At 44.9% G+C, this 15,323-nt stretch overlaps 3 protein-coding genes across 3 annotated transcripts in view; all 3 read right to left on the minus strand.

The window, feature by feature from the left end:
• Positions 1–4,192, minus strand: part of LOC111655612 (protein lin-7 homolog B-like) — an 8,502-nt gene extending 4,310 nt beyond the window's left edge. The window contains exons 1-3 of the mRNA XM_087174202.1: positions 3,918–4,192; positions 1,161–1,279; positions 345–416 (exon numbers count right to left, since the gene is read on the minus strand). Of these exons, the coding sequence (XP_087030328.1) occupies positions 345–416; positions 1,161–1,279; positions 3,918–3,993 (267 nt within the window). The 5' untranslated portion in view covers positions 3,994–4,192. The remainder of the gene's footprint in view (positions 1–344; positions 417–1,160; positions 1,280–3,917) is intronic.
• A 397-nt stretch (positions 4,193–4,589) lies between these two features.
• On the minus strand, positions 4,590–13,149 carry snrnp70 (small nuclear ribonucleoprotein 70 (U1)). Its single transcript, XM_023407100.2, has 10 exons — positions 12,953–13,149; positions 12,468–12,621; positions 12,317–12,379; positions 10,845–10,899; positions 10,685–10,749; positions 10,529–10,591; positions 10,115–10,196; positions 6,792–6,893; positions 5,984–6,083; positions 4,590–5,896 (listed from the first exon to the last, which is right to left on the minus strand). Exons 2-10 carry the CDS (start codon positions 12,612–12,614, stop codon positions 5,101–5,103), a joined length of 1,473 nt encoding a protein of 490 aa, XP_023262868.1. The 5' UTR covers positions 12,615–12,621; positions 12,953–13,149; the 3' UTR covers positions 4,590–5,100.
• An 805-nt stretch (positions 13,150–13,954) lies between these two features.
• scaf1 (SR-related CTD-associated factor 1) overlaps positions 13,955–15,323 on the minus strand; it is a 10,931-nt gene continuing 9,562 nt past the window's right edge. The window contains exon 5 of the mRNA XM_087174198.1: positions 13,955–14,779. Coding sequence (XP_087030324.1) covers positions 14,591–14,779 — 189 coding nt within the window. The 3' untranslated portion in view covers positions 13,955–14,590. The remainder of the gene's footprint in view (positions 14,780–15,323) is intronic.

The following is a 15,323-nucleotide window of genomic DNA, read 5'->3' on the forward strand; positions in this document are numbered from 1 at the left end:
GACCATTAAAAGAGAATGTGCTCCCTGTGGAGGTGATGGAGGAGAAAACCCACAGTCCTTGTCTTTTGCAGAAGTATATTAAGTGGTGTGAGTTAGACCAGGTGGAGTTACAGGTGAAATATGTCCTTTATCTGTTTCCGTCTCATTGACTGGAGAAGGTCACACCTCCTGTGATTTACTGTGTTCACATTGTCTTTCTGCACCGGACAACAATGAGCCACACTGATTGGCTGAGTGCATATTGACTGATCACCACACCCTCAGATCTGTGGAAGACCCCCCCACACAGTCTGAGATCTCCCTCCTTCACAGTGTCTGGAGTACAGGACTGTAGTTATTCATACCTTGGCTGTGGCCTGCGCTCGTACCTCTGGTCCTCCAACAATGTCCAGAGTGTCATACAGCTGTTCGTACACCTGGAGGAAAACGGGGCACATGTCAGTGGAGGAAAGTGATGGACACACACAAGCCGACTTCATAAACATCAAGACAACAGGCCTTTATGTGACTGAATCATCAGGACACATGAGATTAATAAAGAGGTCAAACGTCAAGTTCAGTTCATTAATAATTAATGAAATCATTATTTCAATAAATTAATTTTAAGTCAGATTCAGGTGGAGCAGTTAAACACAGGAAGTGACACCTCAGTCTGTCTAGCAGCCACTGTCTGTTTTCCCTGAAGAATAGATTCATGTGTTGGTGAATGGTTGAAGTATTTAAACTGTCAGACTAATTGACCTGTGTTGTTGTATTTGTAGTTTAGTTTGTGTTTGTTTCTGATCAGTGGACTTAGAATTCCCAGCTGATTTAATGAAGCCTCTGCTGTACACATGTACCTGTCCCAAGACCTACACCCTTCTGTACACCCATATCTGACCCCAGACCTACACCCTGCTTTACACCCATACCTGACCCCAGACCTACACCCTGCTTTACACCCGTACCTGTCCCCAGACCTACACCCTGCTGTACACCCGTACCTGTCCCCAGACCAACACCCTGCTGTACACCCGTACCTGTCCCCAGACCAACACCCTGCTGTACAGCCGTACTTGTCCCCAGACCTACACCCTGCTGTACACCCGTACCTGTCCCCAGACCTACACCCTGCTGTACACCCGTACTTGTCCCAAGACCTACACCCTGCTGTACATTACCTCTCTGATGGCTGCACAAAACTTGCTCTGGAGGACTCTCTGCAGGGCCTGCAGTTTGGGAGGAGGCAGCTCACCGCTCCGCTGCAGACGGTCCAGCAGCTCGATCACCCTGCACACATCTGACACACAAAACACCCGTATACTGAAAAACACTGAAGAGACCACCTGGAGGTTTTGGGGCTCAGCAGACTGGTTCATGTACCGGGGTCAGACCAGAGAATCAGGTCCTGTCAGCCTGTGGACTAACACTGTATTATAGTGTTATGTATTATAGTGTTATAGTGTGTCCTCCACTCTGTGGCCTCAAAGTCTGCAATACTCAATACTCTAAACAGTCAATACTAATAATCTAAATACTCAATAACAAACTACTTTAGTCTGTAACCTGAGTTTTCATTGACAGCGTACAGTTCATATATGATAAAATAATCCTTTTGGAAGAGGAAATTTGGTCTCTGAGTGGAAATATAATATTTATTGCTGCTAGTTAGTCTGAGAAGATGAAGCTAAATAAAAACATGATTTGTTGGACAGTTGACAAAAGCACATTCATTTGTCACAGCACAGTCAGGTACAGGTGTGTTAAAGTGTAACCTGTGCAGAGCTGACTGGCTAGGAAGAATGCTGCTGTTGGATTTCTGAGTTGAACTTGTTAAGTTCGAACTCCCAAGAACGAGAGTCTGTACAAGGGAGTATTAGGGCCACATTGAGGGAAAAACAATCCGATTTTCTAGAATAAAGTTGTAATATTACAACAATAAAGTCATAATATTAGGAGAATAAAGTCAGATTATAGGGCTTTAGCATACTGTCAACAGACTCAACAAACTGATCCGGCAGGCTGGTGACATTGTGGGGCTGGAGCTGGACTCTCTGGCAGTGGGTGCAGACAGGAGGATGCTGTCTAAACTACAGAGCACGCTGGACAACACCTCCCAACCACTCCATGGTGTGCTGTGATGCACCACAGAGCACCACAGGAAGTCATTCTTGCCTGTGGCCATCAAGCTATACAACATGTCCCTCAGGGTGTCTGACGTCACATCATAACTTATACATCATCATTTATTTGTTTATACTTAGTAAATTATTCGAACAGTGCAATTTATACTCATAGCTTTACATATTCTATTCTTTTAAAATAGCATAAGTACATATTATTTGTATTTTGTGATTATATTTTATGATTCTTTTTATCTTTATCTTTTTATCTTTACCTATTATTTATCTATTCTTTCTTTGCTGAGGGACCAACTGTAACCAAATCTAATTTCCCCCTGGGATCAATAAAGTATTCTGATTCTGATTACGAGAATAAAGTCATAATATTACAAGAATAAAGTCATAATATTACAAAAGTAAAGTGGCACGTTTAGGTTAAATGTTGTTGTTATACAAAAATGGGAAATATCAGAAGCTTTAAAATGAGGAATGTGGACCAACCTGTGAAGTTCTACTTTAGCAGAGGTTTCACAAATAAGGAGATACTTCACCTTTTGGCTCATCATTATCATCATCCGGACATTAAAAAGACTGTGAAGAAACTGAGTCTGTTCCATTGTAAGACAGACAAACAGCAGCTGCAAGAAGCAGCTCAGGCTGCCACTGACTGTCCTTTCACCTGTTTGATGGGTTGATGTAATATTCCTAAAATTGGGGAAATTATAAAATATTTGTTTTTTTTCTCTCAAAGTTTTACATTTACATTTTTTTTCTCGTAATATTACAACTTTATTCTTGTTATATTATATTAAGACAATTTTTCTTGAAATATTATGATTTTATTCTTTATGACTTTATTCTCGAAATTTCAGATTTCTTTTTTCCTCAATATGGCCCTAATACTCCGTCCAGTCTATATTTGGCGTACTCTGTATTGAGTTACGACTAATATGTCAAATGCCTGGGAAATGGGGACGAAATGTGACCCTGTTGGCTTCCCATACTTGTGTCGCGTAATCGCAGCGGCAGAGAATACAAGGGAAACTGTGGGTGGTGACTCAGAAAAGCAGGTTGACAGCAAACCCGCAAATTCACGTTTAAAGAAATGCCTCATATCATTACCTTGATATAAGGCTGGGCTGCGTTTGATAGGGCACTTACGCAAATGATACGTTACAGTTCATCGTGTACCTTAATTTTCAGCACATGAGACAATGAAATCAGCTGAGAGTTTACTTTATGAAACAAATTCATTCAGTTCGTTCATAAAAGTCAAGGTCTATGAGCTCTATACAGCTCTCAGGTGTTACCTAGTCATTTTCGCCCCGCCTTTACCGCGCGCCTGCCGCTTCCGCTTTACAGGCTGTAATAACATTAGCTCGTGCTGGTAAGGCCCTTTTATATACAGTCTATGGGTAAGTCACAGTGATGTAGCCATACGTGTCGGCCCAGCATCTCATTGATGACATACTGTGGTAGACAGGTAGACACATCATAATGCTCAGTCCGACGCGGGGCGGGAAAGCAGCAGTGCCGTTTCTGACCGGCCTCCGCGATTGATGACGTTTACTACGAGAAACGTGCCGGACACGAACGATGGTCGCACGACAGGCCGAGCCCTCTGTAGCATCTATCAGTGATAACTGCGACACTGACGTCACTTCACCAGTGAGTTACAACCAAACACCGTCACTCCCACCAGCACCGGCTCATTCGGGACGAGGACCTGGCTCTGCTGGGCCCCTTCACTAACAGGTTCACCGTCCAGCTGCTCTGTTTGCAGCGAATTATGCCGAGGCTCGGCTGGCTCGTTACCTCTTTCCAGGCAGAGCGGCTCCGTCATGGCCGCCATGTCTGCATCCTTGGCTGGGTGGTAGTAAGAGGACATCATGTTGAGCTCCGCCGCTAATTAACCGCGAATATGAGCAGGAAGTCTGGTTCACAGCAATTTGGGGTCCATGTCCTACAACATGTCCGCAGGCTGAAGGCGACGGTCGGACTGAGCGGGGTCGGGATGCTGGACCGAGGACCAGGCGGGACAACCTGACGCAGCTGCCTCCCTCCAGCTCCAGTGCGTGACTCTGTAATGAGGCGTTTCAGCATCTTCTACGTAGGTTTAAAGTAAACTGCTGCTGCTGCTGCTGCTGTTCACACCCAGACACAGACCAGATCTGAATACAGCTCCCTGATCAGGACTAAGATCTGATGAAATACAACAGTAACGCAGGAGGGAACCATTTCTGACACTTCATTTATCTGATGTTTTAAAGGACCATTCTGGTGTTCTTAACCCCTTATTGAACATCATATTTACTGTTATATAGCAGCAGTAGGCAGTTAGTCAATGTGAAATTACAATTTTCTTTTTTTTTTTTTATTAAAATCTAATTCATGTGTCCAGCACCGTTTCATATTGTGTGGTAAAGGGACACAAACACAGTGAAGTCACAGGGTGTGAGGCACAGTAAAACGTGATGGAGTAGCTCAGACTTTCAGACACATCTTTATTAAAATGACCCTGCAAATCTAACATACAAACAGCAGACATAAAAAAAAATCTTCCAGAATGAATAAACAGAATAAACAGCCCTCCACTGTCACAGCACGTTTCCTTCAACTTCACAGACATCGAGCAGAAACTGGGTCCAGACAAATTGACAGTGTCACTGCTTCATGAATATGGAAATAAAAGACTAACCGAGCTCCTTACAGTTCACATCATCCCAGGCCGAGGGAGAGAAAAAAAAAAAAAAAAATCACTAAGGTAATCTGATAACATTGAGTGGCACGGATTAGTTGGGCAACGCAGGAAGCTGCAACTTTTAGTGAGATCAGATCAATTAAATGCATCAACTGTGTGCAACAATATCAAGTGGAATATTTCAACAGGAGGAAATCTAGCTAGATGTCTGAGGAGTCCCTGACCTCGTTCAGAACTTGTGCCTTGGTAGAAGGTCAAGGCGGTGTGAGTGGGGGTCTGCTGAGGGGAGGGGTCATCTCAGTACTCATCTCCTGGAGCCTCCATCTTGTAGCCGTTCTCACTGGAGCCGTAGCCGTCAGCTGATGGCACCGATTGCTGGTCCATCATCATTCCATCCTGACTGTACTCCTCCATGTGTGGCGGAGCTCCCCCCTCATCATCATTGCCCATGTCATCCTGGGGGCCCATGTCATCTCGTAGGGACCCATGGCGCTCTTCCCTGCGGTCTCCTCTGTCTCTCTCCCCCCGCTCCCTTTTGTGCTCCCTGTCTCTGTCTCGGTCTCCCCTGCGCCGGTCTCTGTCCCTGTGGCTACGCCTTCGGTCCCTGTCCCTCTCTCTGTCCCTGTCTCTACGCTCTTCCATACCCTCCCCCACCTCTCCTTCATGTTCCTCCAGCGTCCGCTCCCCACCCTCAGGGACCCCGTCTCCCTGGCTGACGTCCTCCCCATCCAACCCCTTGCCTCTCTCCCTGTCCCTCTTGCGATCCCGGCTCCTGCTCCTTCTCTTCCGGTCTCGACTCCTCTCCCTGCTCCTGCTGTCTCCTCCTGCTGCCCCCCCACGCTCCCTCTCTCGCTCTCGACGCCGACTACTACCACCACCGCCACCGCCGCCTCCGCCTCCGCCGCCACCGCCACCACCAACGCCACCGCCGCCGCCGTCCTCTCCTCCTCCAATTTGCCTCTCTCTCTCCCTCTCTCGCTCCCGGGAACGGGTGCGTCGACGGCGTTCACGGGATCTGGACCTCCGGCGCTCTCTGTCCTTGTCCCGATCACGCTCCCGGCTGCGCTCCCTCCGTTCCCCGCGATCCCGATCACTGTGAGGAATCAAGACAAATTGAAGACCGTTATACTCAGATTATACTATTTTTACCAAACGAAAGGTCTTCCCTGAGAGGACTCACCCGCCTATAGGCCGATCGTCGTAACGCGACGCATCATCTCGCCCAGAGTGCTTGATGTTGACATCGGCTCCACCTCTCCTCGTACCACCCAGTCCACCACCTGGATCAGGAAACAAGCAAAACACAAGTCAAATGTGTGAAGAGTTTAAGAGTGGACACTGGTACGTGAATGTGATGCATCCATCCCAGCACTTTGTAACCTGCAGTCAGGCTGAAGATAAAACACTGACCCACAGGTAAAAATGATACGAAACTTAGACACCAGTTCATACTATAACTAGACAAGTTTACAAAAGGGGGAAGTTTCCATGGCAGCAAAGACTCTGCACATCCATCAACACTTAGTGAAAGTGTGGAATTTGCAGGTAACTCTGGTTCTGGTATTCTTGCTGGAACATATCTAAGACCTACAGAGACTCACCCTGTGAACCTACAGGGAGAAGCTGAAATAGGCTCAAACTTTAACACGTGAGCCACAACAACATATTTAACAGCACTCATTTAGATTCCTGCAGAAACCGAAGGAGGCGTTAACTACTACACTCCACAAAAGGAGAAGGGATCACTTCTAGAACAGAAATCTCCTCCATACTGAAAAGACTAACTCCATAATTACACACTGAGTGTGTGTATCCTGAAATCTGCAGAGATTGACATTTTCACTTTGTCATTCTGGGTTAGAGTGCTGATGTTGTCAATTTAAAATTGAATCTACAACATAATAAACAGCACAAAAGGTGTGTACACTCGTGTGCATTTAAAGAAAATATCAAGAAAAAGCAGGAACAGTATAAAGGTGTCAGCTGACCCAGCCTGCGAGGGTGCCATCCTTTGACCGTGCGTCCTCGTTCCACGTCCACCAGCACCCGTCTGCCGTCGATCTTCTTCCCATCTGCGTGTTTGTAGGCGGCTGGAGGAGAGGAGTGGGGAGAGGGAAGACAGAGGTGAGATGGAGCACGACCACATCAATGTGGCCAAGGAAACAAACAGTGCATTATGATACTGACCAGGAGCAGGCGGGGCCGAGATGGCTGCTCTCTGGGTAAAAGCCGAAGGATAATGGGAGTAGACTTCCTTCCACCCGATGAGTGATATGTTACTTTAAACACCCAGCTTCAGTTTCACTGTCTACAGTCAATAACAGTGGTGTCTAACAGGTCAGGTCTGAGACTGTGTGGATTCTTTATATTTATTACTACTGAACAAGCAGAGCGACACATTCCTCAGTCTCTCACAGGTTTGACTGTGATGAGACGTCGACTCACATCAGATCTGTATTGATATTTAACTCCACCCGCTGGGACTCTGTGGTCATCTATAACTAAGAGCACTGCAGTGATCACAGGTGTATGTAGTGTATTCACTACTTGTGACAATCACCTGAGTTAGGGTTATCCCTGACCCTAACCCATATAAAGTCCTGACTCTTGATTTTTACTTTTTATATCTTTCAAATTATTGATCATTAATTATTGATTGTGCACACAGAGCAGCAGGTCACTGGTCATGCTAATTAAATGTATCTGTCTGGCACCATTAAAAGTACATTTTGAATTGGATTTGATGACATGGTGGTCCACTCTGTTGTAGCTTTAATCTTTATGAGAAGACAACATGATGAAGACGACGATGAGGAGCTTTTATCAACATCCGGCTCATTTCCAACCTGGTGTACGTGACAGACTTGGTCCCACCCCTCACCCTGTTACACCACACAACAGTCTGTCAATCCATCCTGTATGATCGTAGGGGAGATCCAGGTGGTTCATCCTGTCTGCTACACTGGTCTGATGTGGAGGTGGTCCCTGAGGGGAACCTTTCTGAGAAGAGGGCCTTACCAGAACCCATCAGTTACAGCAGAACCTCTGAGGGCCTTACCACACTCCCTCACTCTTCCTGTACAGTGGGTGGTCTTACCATATCCCCTCACTGACGACTCTGTCCCTGTCTGAGGGCTTTACCAAACCCCTCAGCACCAGAATACACATACTGTCACAACACCTATCAGGGGCCTTACCAGAACCCCTCCACTGAGGATGACACCATCCCATCCAATGACAGGGCCTTACCAAACCCCCACCTGTCCTACCAAAACTGACCAACTGAAACAAACAGAAACAGAAACAAACAGGGGGCTACATTCCTGATAGGAACCAACTCATGTTTGTTTTTAAACTTAAAACTGAATGAAGTCGTGTTCCTGACTCTGACCTGTGTTGGATCTACAATGACCTGAGATGTGTCCAGTGTCTGAAGCTACTTAAAGGACATGAAACTGTTTCTGTAACAGTCTGATCATGAATTCATCTGTGAGGCTACGTTCACTAGACTCTACCTTTACTTATATAGTGAATAAATCATGTATGAATTAACCCGTTAACATTTACCAAGAAAATTGCCCTCATCTGCCTTTTCTGTTAAAGCCAGCACAGTGTCAACCTGTCAGGTGAGTTGTGAACTCTTGTCTACATGAGACTTGTATGAATATAATTAAGATCATTTGTCTTTACAACCTGCCAGCCCCCTGTAGCTGCTCAGGGAGTGAACTCTGGGGGTTTTAATGGTTCCACTGGTAGAACGAGCCAACAAGCTCAACAGATAATGTTCAGCTTCATGCATTTACACCTGGCTGTGCTTTGATTGACACTGACATTCAACTGAACACTTGAGTTGAACAGAGACAATAAAGTCACGTGATCACTTTACAGTTTCACCCATTGACAGTGACAGAGTGAAGTTAACTGACAGACAGAAGACTATTGAACCTCTGCACTAAAACTCATCAGTATCATTTTACTCTTAGTCACAATCATTAAGTATCATGACAGTTCTGTTGTTTTTAAAGAGCCTTCAGACCTGTGTTTACATATTCAACTGCTCTGTAACAAGACAGACTGAGAACTGGATCCAGAAGAAGCTGGAGGACTGACAGCTGTGTAACTACACGTCTGGATTTCTGACCCCGTGTCCCTCCATACAGCTGAGTCATGGCTATAACAAAGCAGTAACCTCCGTAACCTGAGGTGGCTTTAACATAAAGGGCAGAGTCACTGGGCAACATTGAAAAAAATTACTGGTCAGGGGTGCGTTCAATGGTCAAAGCCTGAGATCCCAGTGGTAGTAATTACACTGAAGCTGTTGAGGGCTTGAAAGACGCTTTACCCATTGAACGTAGCTCCTCTTCCCTATGTAGGAGATGGAGGGTGGAAAGAAATCTTACCCATCATACAAACCCATTATACCAACCATATACTGAGCTGTGGTAGTAGGGTGTAGATGTATCATAACCATCATCATCTGCCAGCCAGCTCTGGCCAATAGCCATCACAGATTGGCGGCTGCAGTGGCAATGAGAACAACACACAGTTAATATACCGTTGAGCCCCACATCCCCCCGCACCTCACCCCTGCTGTCACTACATAACTGTGATTCAGCAACTCTGGTCTTGAAGAGCTGATGGACTGATCACCTATGATGGTGTCACTGAGTCACCAATCATTATCTAATGAGACTGAGGCAGAATTCACTGTGGCATCACCACCAGCTTTATATGTCTCACTGCTGTGGTGAAGCTGGACTACTCTCACCATGACCAGGGTTGGAGACCACCAGTAAAACTAAACAAGCTCCTAGTCATACAGAAGATGGGTTTCATACAGTCCTGGGTAAACCCCGTTCATTGCTCGGTGACCAGTCTGACCTTGTGCTTACCATTACAGTCCAACCAGGAGAGCTGCTCTTCCAGAGCCTGACAGTTAAAACACAATGAGCCCTTTGACAGGCAGACATGGTCAGGGTCACAGAGGAAACACACACTTCTACCTCCTGCTTCTTTTCCCATGATGCCCCACTGAATGATGCAACTCCCCTCCTCAGCCAGACTATTAGTCAACTGACGACACGCATAATCACAGACACACACATCACACAACCACCAGACGTAGATTTCAACATGCAAACATTCGTCTCAGCTCATTAGGTGGTGGTCACCTTAGAGCTGCCACCCCCTTATCATTACAGTAACATCAGAGTAAAGGACGGGGGGGTCAGCTGAAGACCCACCCTGCAGGTCACAGATCATCATGTGATCACACACAAAGGTTGGCTCAGAGCTCTACAGTGGTACTCACAGTGCATGTCCCGTTCATGCTCATACTCAATGAAGGCGTAGCCCCGAGGCTTCCCTGTCTTCTTGTTGTAGACGATGTAGATCTGGAACAGATGGAAACATCATTACACATACAGACCTACAACACCAGCTGTGTGTGTGTGTGTATGTGTATCAGTGTTGTGTTACTTTCTGACAGAGTCAACCACACACCAGCTTCTTAATGTACAAGCATGTTTCTGTCATTACTGTGTTGTCCATCACAAACATTTACAACCAAACTCTACTTCAGATGTGAATTCAAATAAATAAATAATAAACAGAGTGCTTCTTGTGTTTTGGTGCTCAGGTGTCCCTCAGGTTTTAGGTCAAGTTTTGAGTGTGTAGTGTAGTTTGTACATTTACTGCAGGTGTTTGAAACAGCTGGTCAACATACCCGTTTGATGGGGCCATAGACCTCAAACTCACGGCGGAGCTTGGACTCTGTGGTATCATAGTTCTACAGCAGAGACAGAACACTGTTAGACATCAGCCATGATTACAATAATAACAATAATAACAATAATAAAACTGTGTGATTCTTAACACTCACCACTCGGGCAACAAACAAAGTCTTGAAGGCATCCCCTTGTGCATTGGGGTCATTATGGGGGTCCCCTGGCAAAATACAGGCAGAACAACAGGATTAGTTTAAACCAAGACACTATACTCAGTGAAAACAGGATGTCATGGAAGTCACCATGGAAACTTACATAGCTTGAGTTCTGTTTCCACCACTGCTTGTCTCCTTTCTATCTTCTCTCGCCTCTGAAAAGCAAAGGTTATAACAAAGATGCTGATTTAGGATCACTGTCACAACCTGAATCCCCAATGAAAACTACTGCCCCCTTCTACGAGAAAACCAGGGGATGTGCCCCAAATTCATGATTTCACATTTTACAGACATTCTGTGGCCCCTCTCTCTCAGAGCTGTGTGAACACCAGCACCCTGTTCATCTGTCTGAAACTAAACTAACTTTAAACAGTGAAGGAGCTGTTTGAAGCTGCTGAGGAGATTCTGCTCAGACCAGACCTTCTCACACACAGAGATTTAAATATCTGCTACAACCACAGTCACAATCTGACCAACAGTCTCCCTGTAGTTTTTTCCTGTTCATTCGTGTCAACTGCTCGGATCAATAAATATACATCTAACAATACTTCTCACACTACTCTGTCAGATACTATACAACAGCAGCAGAATTCACTCCCAGTTTGAGCTGCAGGAGTTTCTGAAGGAGCCAAGAATCCCATCGGTCTCAGAACATGATTCTGAGACAGGAATCGGAGTAGGAAAGTAATCAACTCAGTTTCAGTAACTCAATCAGAAATTTCTCATCTCTCCTCCCGGGTGGCTGAGACTTCTCCTGCTCTGTTTTTAGTTTTATTCTCCTCCATTTTTGTCACTCTCTTCTTCTGTGGTGGTTGGTAAACCACTTTAAAGGTGCACTACTGCCACCAACAGTTATGTTATGTCTTTATCTAGATTTGGACAGGAACAATATTGATATCACAAAAGACAACAATGGGGACAATATCAAATTTCCTGCGCTTAATTTTTACTGTTGCTAAACTTGAAATTTTAAATTAGCGTGAACCTACAGTGATATTATATCACTATCGTGTGATTTGGCAGAAATATCAAGATATGAAACATTGTCCATAACATTAAGCCTTAAGCTGAAGATGCCGCCTCAGTAACCGGCAACCTACTGTTATTTTAGATACATTATGTTTTTATAAATACAATTTCAAATATGAAACAGCCATTTTTCTTATAATTGTTTCCTGTCCTGATTCTTAATTTTCACTGCAACTCAATCTCAGGTAGACCAGAGCAGGTGGCTGTTTCTCAATTTAATCCAGGAGGTCAGGTGGTGTAAAAATGCCTCCTAAACATCAATAGCCCCAGGGCCTACAGAGATGTTAAGGTGCCCCTGGCACAGCTGTGCTTTACAGCTGGGTGTGATGGTTACATCACAACGCAGATCAACACAGAAAAAACTATTATCCAGTGTTTAGTAACTGATGCTGTGCTTCTTCTAAAGCACAGGATGGACAGTCTCACAGACAGCCAGTCAAAGCTGTATTACACATACAAATTTCTGTAGCACCTGGGGTTAGAACCACAGTTAAAATGTCCCCTTTGCTGGGTACTCATGGAGGCCCCTCGTGAATAACACACCTTCCTCTCCAGCCGCTCCTCACGGGTCTCTGCCCTTGTTGGTGGGGGGGCATCTCTGGGATCCTGTTGACAAACACAGAGTAGATATAGCACTGAGGAAGAGGAGGGAATTAACCAGAGCATTCAGACCATTATACAGGTTAATGTTCACCTCGAAGTGCCTGATGAACGGAGCGATGCCACTGTAAGGCTGGTTGTGATGCTTCTCATGGGGCAGCTTCTCCAGCTGAGGCAGGAACGGTATGGGGTCCCGCGGAGCAAAGAGGGCCAGCAGATTCGGGGGGAGAAACTGTGTCATCTTTCACCTGGATAAGCAGTAACATGTGTGAGTAACACGTCCAACACTGCAGGATGATGCCGGTACACGGCGGGCCAAAGCCAGCGGCGGAAGGACAATTAGCTTTGTGTGCTAATGTTCGTCCTCCGTGACGGTTCCGCCATGTGGGCGCTGTGGGCACCTTTAAATCGACCAGGCAGCACTTATAAACGCACACACCATCAAATTTATAAAAAATAAACGTCTGGTAACAAACGTTTTCACTCAGTATTTAGTCTCTTAGGCGCCCCGTAGTTAATCGCTTAGCATTAGCCACCCAGCTTACTATGCTAACAAGGAGCCACGAGTCCGACTCTTACCGTCTCTCCTCCGATGTCTGATAAATGTCACACCATGGACCAGGGGAAGAAGCGTCAGATATATGAAGGTCTCCTGGACCAACTCACGGTCAAAAGGAGGATAAACAACCACTAGAAGCGATCCGCTGGGGGGGGGCACACACTGTGTTGCCGCAGCTAGCTCGATGCGTGCAAGTACCCTCTGTTCTCAAGTAAAATGGCGGGCTGCCGTAAAGGGACGACGCTGACGTTAACCTCAGCGGACGGAGCACAGCGCCGCATCATTACATCGGCGATCGTCGGGATTTACCCTCTGTATCGCAGTTGGGAGAAGTGTATTTCAGTTTTAAATATTCCGCTCCAGACGGTGATCGTTGATCAGGGTGACAGGTATTTCAGGTCTGACAGGAAGACTGTGTCTCTGTATATTATAGGCTTCCTGTTAACACTGTCTAAATATTCAGATTAGCTGTTTAATGACCAATAAATCCTGTTAAAGCAACCAAGCTCTTCTTGGTTTTACTGGGAACTATTGCACTTTTCCCCATTCCTATTACGCATTGTACATTTTGTATTATTTATTATATTTTAAAAATATTATTTTCATATTTTCCCAGCTCCAGAGCTTTGTGAAGTACTGATGCAAACACAGAAACTAGGGCTGCACAATATGAAAAAAAACCATATTGCAATTAATTTGGCTGATGTTGTGATATGCAATTTGGTGGTTTCATTTCATTTTCACTGGAAAAAAAAAAAGTGATTTTTGTCGGTTTTTGTCGGTGTACCAAACAAACATGTTCCTTTACATCTGGAGAATATGATTTGTAGGCCAGGGTGTCTCCGTACCACCACAACACTTATGGTGCTAACAGTGCTCAACAATGTGACACATTTGACTTTTATCAAAAAAAAAATTGAGCTCCTACAATTTGGATATTGCACTTGGCTGTATTGTGATTATATTTCGATTAATTGTGCAGCCCTAACAGCAACCAAGCTGAACGAATAAGACCACTCCACTTTACTGGTTTTCAAGCAACATTTATATTTTGTTGGTCAAGTCATTTTATAAAGAGATTTAGCAACTTTCTCAACCTCAGTAACACATGCACTCAACACAGAGACGGCAGAATGACAGAGCTGAGAGGTCAGTGTGTCTGGACCATGACAGCTTTGTTTCCATACTGTCTGAGACAGACGGGGTGTAGTGTCCTTCAGGGTTGTACAATATATTTTAATGTGTTCAACTGGGTATTACTCCTCTCCTCAGCTGGGATTCGCATATACATGGGGATGGGGAGGACAAACCAGCATGGAGACCTAATCCACTGCTGCCGAGAAACATCCTGTGATCAGTACCACCGCTGTGAAGCTTCTAATGAGACAGTCAACAAAAACTAATCGCTTCACACAGGTGGTATGTGTTGCAGGGTTGGAGTACTGGACTGTATCAGATCACACAGGTGAGCATGACAGCATCCACCTCTTCAACATGGTATAAGTGATACATTTTCTAAATGAAACATATTTACAGTGAGATCACAGAGAGAAGGGAGATCACATAAAAACAGACAGGTGGCTATGAAAGCAATAAAAATATCAGACAAACAATCAGAGGGTGGCCCAGGTCTGAGCACAAGGCGGAGTGGTCTCCTCTCAGGCAGAGGAGTGTAGCACTCCTGGCTCCCTGTCATCCCTCTCCTCCTCATCCATTTTACGTCCATGTTTCCGGAAGTATTTGTAGCGCTGCACGTAGAGCTTCACAAGGTTGCTGACTTTGACCGGGTTGATCTCTCCAGTGCGGCTGTGGCAGATCTGAGACAGTGACACAGTGAGATCACACAGCTTAGTTCAATGTGAAGAGTTTATACTTTGTTCACATGGTGTCAGTGTAGGAGCAAATATTTACTACTGCTGCAACATATACAGGCAGAAACACAAAACAATAAGACACAACAAACAGGTTATGACTTTAATTTGCGACAAATCTTGAACCGTCATGTTGGTGGGAATTATGTTTCAGTGCTTGTATGGAGGTGTGTGTTTATTCCTTTGTATGTTTCAGTGTGACCAGAGGAATGTGTGTAAATAAATAAATAGACACATCTATATCAAAGAATGAGGGAATATAAAAAAGATAAATAAATAAATAAATAAGAAGAAGAACTGGTTAAAAAGGGAAAAAGTGAACCTTTTAAAATGAACTGAATTGATGTATAAATTTGTCCTAAAATATGAACAAACACAATCTATTTAAACTAATAACACAAATCATAGTGTTGTCCTCGTCCATATTGAAAACATCATTCAAACATTCATAGTGCAGCTGGAAACTGTGACTGTGACCGACAAATGACAGCAGAGACCAAAGAAACAGTGTGACCATAGA

Source organism: Seriola lalandi, unplaced genomic scaffold, assembly GCF_002814215.2.
Source record: "Seriola lalandi dorsalis isolate HSWRI2012SDOR001 ecotype SW California unplaced genomic scaffold, Sedor1 jcf7180002054327, whole genome shotgun sequence".
Classification (NCBI taxonomy): Eukaryota; Metazoa; Chordata; class Actinopteri; order Carangiformes; family Carangidae; genus Seriola; species Seriola lalandi.

What these genes read in the sequence shown, in the direction of transcription:
- snrnp70 (XM_023407100.2), bottom strand. Translation starts at nt 12,614, where the DNA reads ATGACACAGTTTCTCCCCCCGAATCTGCTGGCCCTCTTTGCTCCGCGG. An exon ending in CTTTGTTTGTTGCCCGAGTG is followed by an intron (nt 10,592 to 10,684) that starts GTGAGTGTTAAG and finishes TCTCTGCTGTAG; the next exon opens with AACTATGATACCACAGAGTC. An exon ending in GACGATCGGCCTATAGGCGG is followed by an intron (nt 5,897 to 5,983) that starts GTGAGTCCTCTC and finishes GATTCCTCACAG; the next exon opens with TGATCGGGATCGCGGGGAAC.